The sequence below is a fragment of the Coturnix japonica genome, chromosome 8 (assembly GCF_054131305.1).
Source record: "Coturnix japonica strain WE chromosome 8, WE-NBRP24, whole genome shotgun sequence".
In the NCBI taxonomy this organism is placed as follows: Eukaryota; Metazoa; Chordata; class Aves; order Galliformes; family Phasianidae; genus Coturnix; species Coturnix japonica.
The window spans coordinates 15,189,506-15,203,395 of record NC_140670.1 but is presented as its reverse complement, the minus strand read 5'-3'; the positions used below and the strand labels follow the sequence as shown (position 1 = coordinate 15,203,395).

General features: G+C 44.9%; 2 protein-coding genes across 7 annotated transcripts; both read left to right on the top strand.

Annotated features, from left to right (window-relative positions):
* The first annotated feature begins 150 nt into the window (after positions 1 to 150).
* Positions 151 to 6,545, top strand: POFUT4 (protein O-fucosyltransferase 4). 5 transcript variants are annotated; one of them, XR_014948620.1, is made up of 5 exons: positions 295 to 1,137; positions 1,216 to 1,373; positions 1,923 to 2,548; positions 3,380 to 3,476; positions 5,877 to 6,545. XR_014948620.1 is itself a non-coding variant. In XM_015866516.2 (3 exons), exons 1-3 carry the CDS (start codon positions 394 to 396, stop codon positions 6,022 to 6,024), a joined length of 1,518 nt encoding a protein of 505 aa, XP_015722002.2. In that variant the 5' UTR covers positions 151 to 393; the 3' UTR covers positions 6,025 to 6,545. The 5 variants fall into 5 exon arrangements, 2 of the variants coding, with proteins under 2 accessions (XP_015722002.2, XP_085410576.1); XR_014948619.1 differs by lacking the exon at positions 3,380 to 3,476; XR_001556063.2 differs by lacking the exon at positions 1,216 to 1,373 and having other exon boundaries at positions 307 to 1,137.
* Positions 6,546 to 11,938: 5,393 nt separating this feature from the next.
* Positions 11,939 to 13,216, top strand: CHCHD1 (coiled-coil-helix-coiled-coil-helix domain containing 1). Of its 2 annotated transcripts, none has more exons than XM_085554467.1 (3): positions 11,939 to 12,092; positions 12,211 to 12,329; positions 12,802 to 13,216. In XM_085554467.1, exons 1-3 carry the CDS (start codon positions 11,951 to 11,953, stop codon positions 12,910 to 12,912), a joined length of 372 nt encoding a protein of 123 aa, XP_085410593.1. In that variant the 5' UTR covers positions 11,939 to 11,950; the 3' UTR covers positions 12,913 to 13,216. The 2 variants fall into 2 exon arrangements, with proteins under 2 accessions (XP_085410593.1, XP_015722009.1); XM_015866523.2 differs by having other exon boundaries at positions 12,799 to 13,216.
* Positions 13,217 to 13,890: the final 674 nt, after the last annotated feature.

The following is a 13,890-nucleotide window of genomic DNA, read 5'->3' as shown; positions in this document are numbered from 1 at the left end:
TTCTCAACCTCTAAGAGCAGCTTTGATCCGTTTCTTCACTGTGAGCGGCAGCCAAAAGGTGCTGTTCCATCTCAGTGAGGGTTTTTATTTCAGAGCAGCTCTGTAACGACAGCCCCAGGCGTCATTTCATGCTGGTGCAGGAGAGCAGCTACACGCGAGTTGTATTCAGAAGCAGCAGCTGTGCCCGGGCAGGAGCCCTGCAGTGTGGGGCAGTTCGGAGCCGAGCTCGGCCCGCACGAAGCTCCGCTGTTGGAAGATCCGCGTTCCCGTCCCGTAACAGCGCAGACACGCGCTGCTCCCGGCTCTGCCTCCTCACTCAGCGCCGCCCTGGGGCGGGGCGGGCTCGGCCGTTTCGTGGCGTTGTGGCGGCGGGTGCGGGCCCATCTGCGGGGCATGGGCGGTGAAAGGCCGGGCCGCGCGGCGCGGCGGGGTCCCGCTTGTCTGTGGGTGACGCTGGCGCTGGCGTGGGGAGCGGGGAGCCCAGCGGCAGCGGGGGAAGGAGACGGAGACGGAGAGCCCGGCCCGGGGCACGGGGCGGCGCCGTGCGGGGCGGAGGGCTGGGAGCGGGCCGCAGAACCGCCGGGCCCGGCCTTCGTGGCCGCGGCGTCGTACCGCGGTCCGGGCAACAACGACACGCGGAGCAACAAGGCGCTGCCCATCGTGCTGTGGTGGAGCGGCAGCCTGTTCCCGCACTTCCCGGGCGACACGGAGCGCATCGACTGCCCGCGGGGCTCCTGCCTCGTCACGCGCAGCCGCCGCGCGGCCCGGCACCGCCGCACCAAGGCCATCATCTTCTACGGCACCGACTTCCGAGCCTACGAGGCGCCGCTGCCCCGGCTGCCCCACCAGACGTGGGCGCTGTTCCACGAGGAGTCCCCCATGAACAACTACCTCCTGTCGCACCCGCCCGGCATCCGCCTCTTCAACTACACCGCCACGTTCCGCCGCGAGTCGCACTACCCGCTGACGCTGCAGTGGCTGCCCGGCCCCGGGTACCTGCGGGGCCCGGCGCTGCCCCTGGCCGACAAGGACGCGTGGCGGCGGCGGGGCTACGGCCCGGTGCTCTACATGCAGTCACACTGCGACGTGCCCTCGGACCGGGACCGCTACGTGCGGGAGCTCATGAAGTACATCCAGGTGGGTGAGATCCAGGAGGAGCCGGGCCCGCCCGGCCGGGCCGCTCCGTTAACGGGGTGTGTTTGTCCTCGTTTTTAGCCCAGCCGTGAGTCGTAACGGACACGGAGACCAGCTGCATGCCTCCCACCGTGCGGTCCACGTAGATGTCGGGCATGCTGCTGTTGGCCGGCACAAAGTTGTGCTAAGCCCGCGTAGATCTTGTGGACTCAGTGCTGCTGGAGTCTCTGGAGCTTTAGGTGAGCGGGAGTCCATTGGTGAGCATTGCTCCCACTTACAGGAACGGGTGTGCGATGGCCAGTTTGCTGTGTTTAGAGAGTTGTGCCTTGTCTGCCTTGTGGTGAGGCCCTGCTGTGCCTGTGGTGGTTGGCTCTGCTTGGGCACTGCCTGCACAGGGCAGCTTCGCACACTGAAACAGCGCTGCTTCTTTGGAGCTGAAACAGATTTAGTGCTTCCTTCTCTTAAAACCTGAAGGACAGTCAGCAGGGGAAATCTTAGAAACATCTGAGTTGGTTCTGCTGTTTCTATTAGTGATTAATTTCTTACGCAAGTTGATCATTTGTTCAGTAACAAAGCAGAGACAAAATCATTTTAGAAACCTGCCTCTATATTGTCAAAGCACAAAGCAAATAAGGAAATAAGGAGTCATCTGAATGGAATGAAGTCGGAGTGATGTGAGGCTCAACTGGGGTAGTCAGGAACTGATTAAAGTTAGGAGTTTTAGGAGGACTGTGAGCTCCGGGCAAAAAGATCATTGGTAAAGATGACTTGTCTTGGTTATTTGATAGGTTGACTCCTATGGGAAATGCCTGCATAACCGTGAGCTTCCCAGCGAGCGGCTGAGAGACACTGCGACAGCCACTGCAGAAGATCCCGAATTCATGGCTTTTATCGCCAGGTACAAGTTCCACCTGGCCCTGGAGAATGCCATTTGCAATGACTACATGACAGAGAAGCTGTGGCGTCCGATGCATTTGGGTGCTGTCCCGGTGTACCGAGGCTCCCCAGCTGTGCGGGACTGGATGCCAAACAACCACTCCATCATTCTTATCGATGACTTTGACAGCCCCCAAGAGCTGGCAAAGTATCTTGATTTCCTTGACAAGAATGGAGAGGAATATATGAAGTACCTGGAGTATAAAAACACTGATGGAATAAAAAACCAGTTCTTGCTAAAGAGCTTGGAGACGCGGGAGTGGGGTGTGAATGACATGACTTTGCCCAATTACCTGAATGGCTTCGAGTGTTTCATCTGCGACAGGGAGAACGCCCGGGTCAGAGCGGAGCAGGAACACAAAAAGTCTCATGGGAAAACTCCAGCTCCCGCCCCTCACGTGGCTCATTTCCAGCACATGGGATGCCCTATGCCTACCCCTGGGTTTGGAAGTATCGAAGACCTCCCTGCAGAGGACAGGTAATTTACCAGTACAAGACTTTTTGAAGCAGAGAAGCTTTGAATAATAGTAGCTGTAGTTTGTAATGATGTTTGATACTTAAAGCATCCATTAATACGTCTCCAGTTCTACTCTATGTTGCGCCTTGTTGGTGCTATGGCAGTTCTGCTAATGTTGTGTAATGCTGAGGCTGAAGAAAAGCCTTGGTGCTGGTTAGTGGCCTGAGAGACCCATAATAGTATCTGCCACTGTTGCAGTGTTGCCTGTCAGACAGGGCACCAATACCATGGCAGCCAATTTGGCAGGGAGAAAAAGGTTCTGGTTCTCTCTTCATGGTATATTTATTCCTTAGTGTTTGTACAGACTTGGTACAAAACAAGTCAGTGTTTGGGTTCCCAGACTTCGAGTTTTGCCAAGGACAGTGTTTGAAGTAGCAGCTGTTGGATGGGAGGGTTGTTGCAGTTCATAGAACTTGTGTGCTCTTTGTAGTTCATATTGCTGGCGTAACATACTGGGATTCCTCTGTGTTTGACGTTGTTCTCTGCACGGTCCACAACAATTTCTTTTTAGGCAAATTCAGATGCATCCAATTGTGAGCCATCAGACAACAATTGCACCATGTGCTGGTGTTAGTCCTGCTGTAGGATTAATGAAAATACTGAGATCTGATGCGCTGGCCAGAAAGGAGTTGTGAGTGTACTCTGTCATAGCTTATATTGCTTTAGAGCTTTCTTAATTTCCTAGACTGAGGCCTTGAAATACATAGGAGAGTTAAAATGTTAGAGGAAACAGAGTTGAAAATGTAAATGTTCAAGTACTCCATAGCCTAAAACTGAGTTCTGTGTCTTTAGGATATCGCTACTCCACAAAACTTTTGATGTTTGTCGCTAAGAAGCATTTGTCATGATACAATTAATTCTTGTGTTGACTAACTGAAAAGTTATGCTGGTATGTAAAACAGACCTGTAAATGACTCTGTAATCCGTTGCTTTCTTGAGGTTGATTGCTTTATCAGACCCGATAGCAAAATGTGCTTTTCCCTTATCACGTGCTCTGCTGTATTCTCTTTTCTTCTTCATAAACTTTCTTGTACTTGAGCAGTAGGTGGCAGTAGAGAAGTAACTTTGAAGGCAAAGCATGGGGCGCCTGTGGCACTTAATGCACTTTATAATACTCCAGCTTCCCGGGCAGGGCTCACAAGCACAGAGTTTTGCAGAGATGGTCCATAGCCCAAACTACAGCTGCATGCCAGGGAAGTTTCTGTGTCTTGCTGAAATGTGGTGTGTTATTCACCCTCTGCTTTAGCTCTGAGTGTGCAGGTGAAGTCAGTCACTGTAACGTATAGAACTCTTGTCTGCTTTGTGCAGAAAACAGGGGCGTTGTGGTGCTCCTCGTGATGAAAACATGTTTGGTAGGAACTGGAATCTGCAATTATTCTTGCACTGGATTGTGGTGTCTCCATTCTCTCGCCTTTGTGAAGAGAAATGTTTTATTGCCATGAAGTCATTCCCCAAAGGTGGGGTTTTAATGGGATAAATGCAAGAAGACTCTGTCACAGCAGCTTTCCAGTTACCTGAACAGTTTTAATCTGTGGCAGCGTGTATTTGTTCATTTATTTATTTCCCTTTAATCTTTTCAAGAAAAGAAAAGCCAGTGAGCCTTCGGTAAAGGAAGATCTTGAAATTGTCATAGTTTTACCAGTTCCATTTAATGCAGATATCGCAGTTTATTTAGGATGGAGAAGAACAGTTGAGAGATGTATTAGATTTGCCACAGGCACAGAGCAAGGTGTTTCTTGCAATAGAAGTGAGTAACCAGCTGGGATCAAAGGTGGATCCTTAGCTCATGGTCGTAATGTTCCAGGTTTATGTAGTTGGTAGTTTCAGGAGATTTCTGTAATTGTGTTCATCCTGGTGTTCCACTTATTGTCCGACTTACAGAATCAGAGTGCATCTTGTTTCGTCAATTACAGTAAGAAACAGTAAGAGCGGTATGAAAAGAAAAATACAAAAGCATTTGTATTTAATGTGCTTGACAAAGCATTCGTTTGAATACTGGGATTTCTCTTAGCGCTGTGATAGAATTCAGCCACAGAACAGTCACCTTCTGTTGCCCGCTGCCTCTTGGCCTGGTGCCTGGCTGAGGTACTCACTAATGGGTGCCCTTACTCAGTGCTGCAAAAAACGTGTAACTCACATTGGCGCTCCTTGAGCAAAGGTTAATGAATTGAGTGGTGGAGCAGAATGGTCTCACAGTGTGTCCAAGTGCTTCATTTTACAAAGGAACCTCTAGACAGATGTTTTTGTATGTAAAAGTAAGCCTCTGTGATCCTTCATATTGTAATCAGTGTTAACAGGTTAATGCTGAGGTCTCGGCAGGATTGTCCCACCAAGGATGGTTCTGTTAACTACAAAAAACAAATTCTCATGGAATACAAGCTTTATGCTGCTTCAAGATGGAAGTGCTTGCGACGTGTTCTGCATTTCATCTGCTCTTCCTGGAATAGTGGCTGAGGTCTGCTTCTGGGCAATGCAGTCATGCTTTAATGTCCAGAGTGAATGTCAAAGCGCTGTGCTTCTGTCTGTGAGGGAGAAGCATCCAAGGGAGCATGTTCTGTACAGAACTTGTGCTGGTTTAATGGGGCTGGGTAGCAGCTGTAGTAGAGATAATCAGTCTGTCAGGAAGGAAGGATAGTTGTTACTAGCTGAACAAATTGTTACCACACCTCAATGCAACAGAAATGAGAGATATAGTCTGCCTTTATGTGAATGGGAAGGGAACTGGCGTGTTGTCTGCGCAATAAGAATTGCATTGAAAATGATCTGGAGGAAGAGTTGAGCCGGTTGGGGGTTGTCAGGATTGCTCTCTCTTGTGCATTAGCTGTATTTGTACTAACAGGAATTCTGCAGCTGTTTAATGGGTTGTCTGAAAAGATGAATACCTTGATATCTATAGCACACATTCTGGCCATGGAAGGCTACTCTTAATGCCGTATGAGGACTGCAGGATTTTATTTTAATAGAAGGTTTTATTCTTAACAATTGTTGACTTAGTCTCTGGCTAATGCTGGTCACACGCTGATGTTTCTAAAATGTTCTGAAGCTAATAGTAAGTTTGATTTCCATAGGGATTTTTAATAGCAAGTTACTTCAAGTGGCTTGGAGTACAATGGCACAGTAACAACATACATTGTCATATGACCATCCCTGGAACTGTTTTCCTCTTAGTTGAAGGGGAAAAGCAAATATTAATGCTATTACAGCTGCAGACACATATGTGTCTTTTTTGGTTTTTTTGGTTTTTTTTTTTATTTTAATGATGTCTCTTTTTTTTCTTCATTTGTTTCAGTTGGAAAGAGATGTGGCTTCAGGACTATTGGCAAAGCCTTGATCAGGGTGAGGCCCTCACTGCTATGATTCATCACAATGAGTCACATCAGGGAAGATTTTGGGATTATATGCATGAGATTTTTCTCAAGAGGACCAGGCAACGCTGATCCATCCCTGTAAGAGCTTGGTTTGGAAACTGCCTTGAAAGTTGTGACTGAGAATTCTTACTTCTCTCCAAATGTTTGCCTTGAAATAGAAGAAGCTCTCGCAGACTGTTGTTCTGGTGTGTGAAGTGGGTGATTCTCTGTTGCAATTTCAGCAGCGGAGATGTTAACAACTGCTTATATCTGAATTTCAGCTCTGTGCTGTGAGGCCCCTCCTGACATGCAGGTGTCAACATGTGGGGCAAAAGAGAATTCTGCATTTGGTATCACTTCCCTGTGGCTTCCTTCATTTCAGAGGAACATGTTTCAGACTCTGCTCAAATGCCCTAAGTTATTTTGGGAACTTTTTTATATCCAAAATGCTTGGTTTTTTTATACTTCACCACTTATTCTTCTCATTAAGTTATACTTTTACCTGATATTAACAAATAGCTTTTCCAGTGAATGAATTCCAGAAGACTATTATCTGTGGAGAGCAGCTGTGCCTTATGAAATTGCAATAAAGTCTCTTCTCTCCATGTAAATGTGCCTCAAACGTTCCTCCTTCTCAGGGTAACTGAACAGCTATAGGCAGGTCACTTACTCTCTGCCTCATTTTCCTCTTACACTCACTTTCCAGGTGACATATACAAATGGGACAAGAGTCTAAATTGTTTAATTCACAACTCTGAAGCAGATGTTTGGCAACAGAGTATCACTTGGTATTGTGCAGAACCGGGGTAGAATGAGCAGCTTTGTTTCTTTTAAGTCTCTGTAAAATCTAAAAACCCAGCAACAATCTTGACTAATTTATTTCTCTTTCATGTGATCCAAAGGCCTTTGATTTATTCTTCTTGAGCATCTGCATCTTTCTGCAAGGACAAATACATTTTAATGGTGGTGCTTTTCCAGTGCTCCCTCCAGTTTGGAGACAAACCTTGCAGTCTTTCTGTGCTGATATGGGTGATCAGAATGGGGAGCACAGAGGTGGTTTTGTGCCTGTACCTTAATGCAGTAGGATGCTGTGAGATGATTTCATTTTGTAAAGCTGTCCAGGTGCTGCTGGGACAAGCCAGAAGCCTGTTACCACAAGCTGAGAACAGGACTGAATCCACGTTCTGTTACGTTGTCATCTATTGTTAAGCTGAGTATGGATCAGTTAACCTTATTTTTCTCAAATTCCAAGTCATAATATTCTGGATATATTATGGATATAATGCAGGTGATGACACTCACCTCAGTGTTTGTTTCTAAGGTGATACAGTAATGTTGCGGTGTTAAATCTGGGCATTGTGAAGAAAGAAGACCCACAATTAATCCCTGCATTCATGTGGGTATGGAAAGTACGTATGTGATGCATTGATCTCACCTGACTTTTTGTACAGAATAAGGAGAAATTTGCTGTTTTTCTTTTTCTCTCCTTCTGTAATAAAGCAACAAATGGCTCTTCAGCTAAAATGCACTCACCACTATACATTCCTCTTTTTCAGGTACTCAGGAAACAGGGATGATTAGGTGAATGCATCTGAATTACTTTTTCAAGTGGATTATTCAAATCAGATTAAGATGTCTGTATATTCAGGACTAAAGTGGTCACAGTGTGCTTGAGAAGTAAATAAAGAAAATTAAGACTGCTTTAGCTCTGAATATGAGCTTCTACCGAACTGCTTAATGAGATTTAAATAAATTGAGTGAATTAATTTCTTCTGTTAGTTGAAATTCCCTTCATTTCATGTATCTAAATAGAAGAGCATTTGGTCCTCACTGTCTCCTTGATTAGCTGTATCTCAGAAACCTTTCTTATCCAAGTTTTGTTGTGATAGGCACAAGAAATTCTGATCTTGCTTTTAATACTAAAAGTAAAAGTAGGGTCCACGTGTTAGCACATTCTGCTAAATCTAACCATTCTGAAACTGTTTCACTTATTGTGTACATTGTACATTGGGCTGAAATGGTTGTTCCTGTGTGTGGTATGAAGTTCTTCTGTAGCTACCAGGCAAGCTCCTTAGGGGCAGGAAGATCACGCACTTCCCAGCTGGCTGAAGACGTGTGGCTGCAGTTCTGTTCCAGGCTGCTGACTGACCTTCAGAACATCCAGTCCTATGGATGGCAAAATGTTGACCCTCACCAACATTTTGCTTTCATCTTCAACTGTTAGGAGGACACAGAAGGAGAAGTCTTAAAGCTTTGAAGGGCATATGCATCTTGTCACTGTCCAATCTGCTTGTAGCTCACACCAGTTCTGGAACAAGAATATCCATCACTCTACAAACACACCCTTATAGCCAAAATATTTATAACTGATAATCTATTTTTATATCATTTTTATATAATTTATTCTCCTTTTATTTTCCTCCCGTCTTGTCAAAGTATTCTTTCTGAAAATGGGTGTCTTCTCAGTTCTTCTACCGGGAATAAAAAAATTGCAATTAATTTATATAATAACTCATTTTGAGAGGATTGCTCTTTAGTGTCTTGGACTAACTTGGACCAACGTTAGCCAAAGTGAATTCAATTTATGATCCTAGTTGTCTTTCTACTAATGCAAATACATGAGTGCAGACAAGGAGGAAGGTCACTGCAGCAGTTATTTATACATTGGAGAAAGGTGTCTGTTTGCAGGTTTCTTGGCAGTGGCTTTCTTACTTTACTGCTTTAAATCCAAACCAGCTAAATAGATGCTGAATGTCATCACTCACATTGTGACTGCTGGAAGGCTTACGTGATATTTATCATAAACAGTCTACACAGCCATCTTTTGTTAACGCTGTTCTTAGTGCACAGGTGCCCATAATGACAAAACCACAACTGAGCCTACTTGGGAATTTTAGCAAAGGATATCAGATACTAAGGTGATAAATAAATTACCCTGTGCACCCTTTGGCAGTCCTCTACAAGGCCACAGTGAGTCACTTTCCTGCTTGTCATGCATTTTCCTGTTTACTGTGTGACTAGAGGGAGGATTTCAGAGCTGTCAAGAGCACTTTATTCATTACCATTAATGCTCTAAAAACAGATACCTCCTCCTCATAACTGCATATATATGAAACCGTAGTAGATTCTATTAATGCTGTGTCTCTGAATTGACATGAAAAATGGGGATACTTTATGGCCCCTGAGAGGTGAGAGAGAGAAATGTCTGACTGAAGGTTAAAAATCCAGCAGTCCATTTCATTGCATTGGACAAGCTGAAGTTGTCTTTCTGCTGCCAAAACTGTGGTATTGGGGACTGCTTGATTTTTTCAGGAAGAGGCTGGATATTTTATTCATTGAATTATCTGTGTTTTCTGTTCTTTCACAAGGACTGCAGTTCCTAAGAAAACAGCCTCGGTGGAGAATACTGATTTGATACCAAATATTGATTTTTGCAAAGGAAAGAGAGTCATTCTATCTGCAGAGCACAGCATCTGGAGGATCACAGCAAAAGGTCTGTCGTACCTTGACAGAGGGTAGATTTAACTGTTTTGGCAAACAATAGATGGTGAAGGAACAAATAACTCCTACAGGGCTGGAAGCAGTTTAAATTGAATTGGAACACTGTCAGGGACATCACTGTTTAAACAGGTTTTGCTATGTTAGACAAGCGGCCATCTGCCCCATGTAACTTCTTTGCATACTCATGCTTCACCTGTCGTCCCGAGAGAGCCACTCCCTTAATAATTAGCTGTCATCTGTTTGGTTGAATTTAATTAAGACTGTTGATAGATCTCCAGACATCTCCTGAGAAGGTGCATTAATCAGAAACATACAGGAAGCTTCCCTCATTCATTCTGCCCAGATCTCTACTGGCAAGTTGAAATTAATCAGAGACAGAATCCTTTTAGTGATAGGACCAGCTGAGCCAAAGCCCATGCAGAGTTTCAACAGAGTGCACTTCTCTTATGATTCAGTGTCTCTAAGCTGGCAGTGAGTGATACGTGGCCTTGCAGAGGGATTAGGAAAAGTGGGGAGGAGTGGAACTGCAGGGTTTGTTCTGGAGCCCAGACAGGACTGGCATCTCAATTTGGATTCTATGTGCTCTTCCTGCAGAAAAGATTCATCCAATGCTAAAGCAGCTCAACTAGAGATGGTTTTGGGGATCTTGGAATGGATCAAAACAGACCACGGTGCTTAGAAACATCTCTGAGCAAGTAAGGAGATGTCAGGTAACTTGTAGAAGAATGGACTGAAATTGAATAGGTCTGAGAATCAGGGATTAGGGATGGCAGCTCAGATCTATTTAGGTGAACTGAATAGTTCAGGGAGGCTGATACGGTTAAGATAGCTCAGGATAAGGTAAGCTAGCATTGTAGTGCTAGGACAGTGACCTGAGAAAAGAAATTGCCTCTGTCTTTGTGCTGATGAATGCACTAAGTGCTTATACCATCCAAGCACAATGCCCAGCAAAGGGGTGTAAGTCTGAACTGGTTCTAATGTTTGCAAACTGGTTAATCGTATTGCTAGTTAAAGTGGGGATGACTTTTAAGGCATCTCCAATTAAACTGATATGCCCTAGGACAGCTAACATTGAGGTTAAGGAGATCAGGGTGAGACAGCTGAGAATAAATAGCCATAGGCAAGGGTATTATGAGGTTGTATGGGAAGAATTAGGGCACTCAGGATAAACTTGGGTGAATATGTTAGAATTTACTTGAGGAAAGCTGGATGCAAGCAGTTCAGAAAGACACTGTCAACCCTCTGCATTTCTTCCAATACACCTATTTGTGACTGGTTTTTGGAAAGTACATGGAAGTTTTAGATGGTCTCAGGAAAGATCCACAGTGCAATTTCTTATCTCTTAAGAAGATACATAAGACAGCAATCTCATTTTAAGGATGACTCTTATTGCAGCACTTTTAGCATTGTGCATAATTACAGCACAGCATTTATCACAGCAGTGTAACTGACCGTCGTTCCATTTGTGATTTAGGGTTTTTTTCCAGTTCTGCTGAAGTGCAGGGTAGGATTCAGCCTTTAATGGTGTGCATTCAAAACAGAAGTGAGCAATGCAGTTAGAATTTCACATGCTTTTTATTGGTGTGTGTTCAGAATTCGTAGTGAAGCACCTGTGGGGTTTGTTGAGGGAAATGGGCTTCTGAATTACCCTGAAAATCAGAATATTTGTACAAAACAGGCTACGGGGAAACTCGGCTGCTGAGTAACAAACCCATTCTGTACTTCCACATTCTCCATTAAAACAAATGCTTATTCCTTGCTTCTGGTACATCTGCATGGTGCGTGCAGACACCATCACGTACGTTATTCAGTCTGCTTGGGAATTTCATAGGCTGATGCTCCAATCCGAGGCTGGATGCCAAGAAAAGCAGAAATGGTTTATAATGCAGAGAGCCATAAGTGGGGCAGGAAGGTATTAAAATTCTCCTTGTGTTGCTGCCTTTCTCTTTCACAGCCCCCCCCTCCTTTTTTTCTTGGAATTGTTTAAGAGAGATGAGCTTTTGAAGGTGAATGTACCTGAAGGTGCTGCCACCATTAGCTAATGTAATCTGTAGGAAGGAAGGGTGATTTACAACGACTGCAGCTCAGTTTTAGGGCTGTTTCAGTAATTACAGCCATCACATGCGGCAGAGAAAAATGGCCATTGGAGACGTAAAGAGAGGCAAAAACACGGGCAGCCGAACCTGGCAGGGACTGGCTTAAAAATAACACCAATAATATACATAAGCCAGAATATATTAAATGTCCAGCTGCAGCAAAGTCTGCTAATGGTGCTCAGGACCTTCTGGTGTTGGTGTGGTTCAGTTGAAAGCAGGATAGCAAGAAGCCCGGTGTCTCCAGGCCGACACTGCTCGGGTTTGGTGTGAAACGTTGATTTTTTACAGTCTGGGAAGTATAAGGGCTGTCGAGGCCGAGGCTGCAGCACCGACCCCAGCAGCGCCACAACCCTGCGCCCTTCGCCGGGTGACGTGAGCGGCGCTCCGGCCGTCTCGCCGTACGGCCTGTCGCAAAAAGCATGGCGGCGCCCGTGTACCCGGCTTGGGTGGGCCGCTGGGTGTCCGGGCAGTGGCGGCAGAGGAAGCGACCCCCGACTGTCCGCCCCATCCGGCCGCTGGTGCTGGCCGACAAGGTGGCGAACCGCCGGGAGATGGCGGGAGGTGAGTTACCGTCTCGTGGCTCCATGAGGTAGAACCCCGGCTGTGGGCTCTGCCCCTGAGAGCTGGCGCATGAAATCTCAGCTCCCTGAGCCCTCATCGTTGTGTGTTTCCCTTCTAGAGGCGACCTGTCTGACAGAGATGTCCGTGATGATGGCCTGCTGGAAACAGAATGACTTCAACGATAAAGCGTGTGCTGATGAGATCCGGGCGTTCTATGACTGCGTGGCAATGGCAGAAGTAAGGAAAAATCTATTCTGTGTTCATAAAGTCCGGTAGTAGGGAAGGAGGAGAAACACTCAGTTGTTTTTTGTGTGCCAACGTAACAGTGTTCTGTGAATAAATTGACAGCAGAAATGAGAAACTGTGCACACTTTATTTGGTAGATTACAATGAAAACAAATTGCAAATAGAACATAAAAACAAAACAGATTTACATTATATTGCTTTTATAAGCTTATAATACTGCTAAGTGAACATACGGATATATCATCTTCACAACATGTCCGTCTCATTTATTTCTCTGCTTAAAGAAACCTGTGCAGTTCTTAGAAGCCTTGTGACTATTTAGTTGACTGCTATCATGAGTGTTGCCTAAATACATAACATTCTTACCAAATAAGCATTCCAGTACAATTATTATTAGTCTTTACAGAGGAAACCCAGCAAATAAATGGGTAATATTCTTAGTTTTCTTTTTCTGTTTCAGAAGGAGCGCAAGGAAAAGAAGGACGAGTTAACTCTGTCACTCAAGGGAAACATACCTTCAAGCAAAGTGAACAAGCTGCTGAGGAGGTTTCCTAATACTACGCGTTATGTGTAACGTGCTTTGCTAAAGGGACTGTGGACAAGCAGTTAAAGTTGAGGGTTTTGCAAAATAAATGCTAAAAGGGGTTTATGAATGTTTAATGTCACACAATGTCTGTCAACACTGCTGGGTGGATGTAGGCTCCATATTTTATTTCCAGAGTGGGAAAAAAAAATTCCATCTTGACTGTGGGCTTAGTATTTTCAGGAGGTTCTTGGATCTTGTGCTCTTAGGATTTTTGCAGCGAGTTGTCCAACCAGCCACTGTGTGGAGTAATGTACTCACTGTGAAATAAAATCCTGGAATGTCTGTAAGCCTATTTTCTAAGCTAAGGATGATTTTTCTTTGGTTTATGATTTTCCTGCTTAACTTCGAGCTGCTGTCAATAAGTGCTCAGGCCCAGACACTGAGCCAGCTTAGAACTGATAGTAATTTAATGACTCGTACTCCTGCGTGTATGTATGCACAGTTTGGTTCCTCTTGACATTTTTTTAATTCTTGTTCCTGTGCAAGAAGACTGTGGAATGAGGAAGAAATTTCCAGCAAAATACTTTGCTGATACACAATGCGTTGGTAAGGGTTTTAGACCTTTTGGTTTGCAGGTGAGAAAAGCATGGTGTCGTGGCAGATCAATTAGGCTGCCTGTGCAACAATAAAATGATGCAAGACTGTTGTTTGGCATGGATGAGTCAGATTCTACAGCAGAATGTTCCATTGTTTCTGTTAAACAAAAAAAAAAAAAAAGAAAAAGATGGAAAGAAAGTTCAAGCAAGTACAGGTACTGAAACTGGGTAATTAACTGTTAGTTTTGATAGGTTAATTTTCACTAGAGTGCCACAGAACTGCAGGTAGGTTCCTGTTTTAGGACCAGTACCTGATTGGTTAAAATAAATAGGAAGAAAAATGCAGTGCCAGAGAGAACTAACAGTATAATCATATATGTCTCTAATTTCTTGGAGCATAAAGAAAAGCAAAGATGAAGATACAGAGTGG

Bases quoted from the DNA above. Each gene is read 5' to 3' on its own strand.
- POFUT4 (XM_015866516.2), top strand. From the start codon at position 394: ATGGGCGGTGAAAGGCCGGGCCGCGCGGCGCGGCGGGGTCCCGCTTGT. The intron at 1,138-1,922 runs GTGGGTGAGATC...GTTATTTGATAG, and splicing joins AGCTCATGAAGTACATCCAG to GTTGACTCCTATGGGAAATG. The intron at 2,549-5,876 runs GTAATTTACCAG...CATTTGTTTCAG, and splicing joins GACCTCCCTGCAGAGGACAG to TTGGAAAGAGATGTGGCTTC.
- CHCHD1 (XM_015866523.2), top strand. From the start codon at position 11,951: ATGGCGGCGCCCGTGTACCCGGCTTGGGTGGGCCGCTGGGTGTCCGGG. The intron at 12,093-12,210 runs GTGAGTTACCGT...TTTCCCTTCTAG, and splicing joins CCGCCGGGAGATGGCGGGAG to AGGCGACCTGTCTGACAGAG. The intron at 12,330-12,798 runs GTAAGGAAAAAT...TTTCTGTTTCAG, and splicing joins ACTGCGTGGCAATGGCAGAA to AAGGAGCGCAAGGAAAAGAA.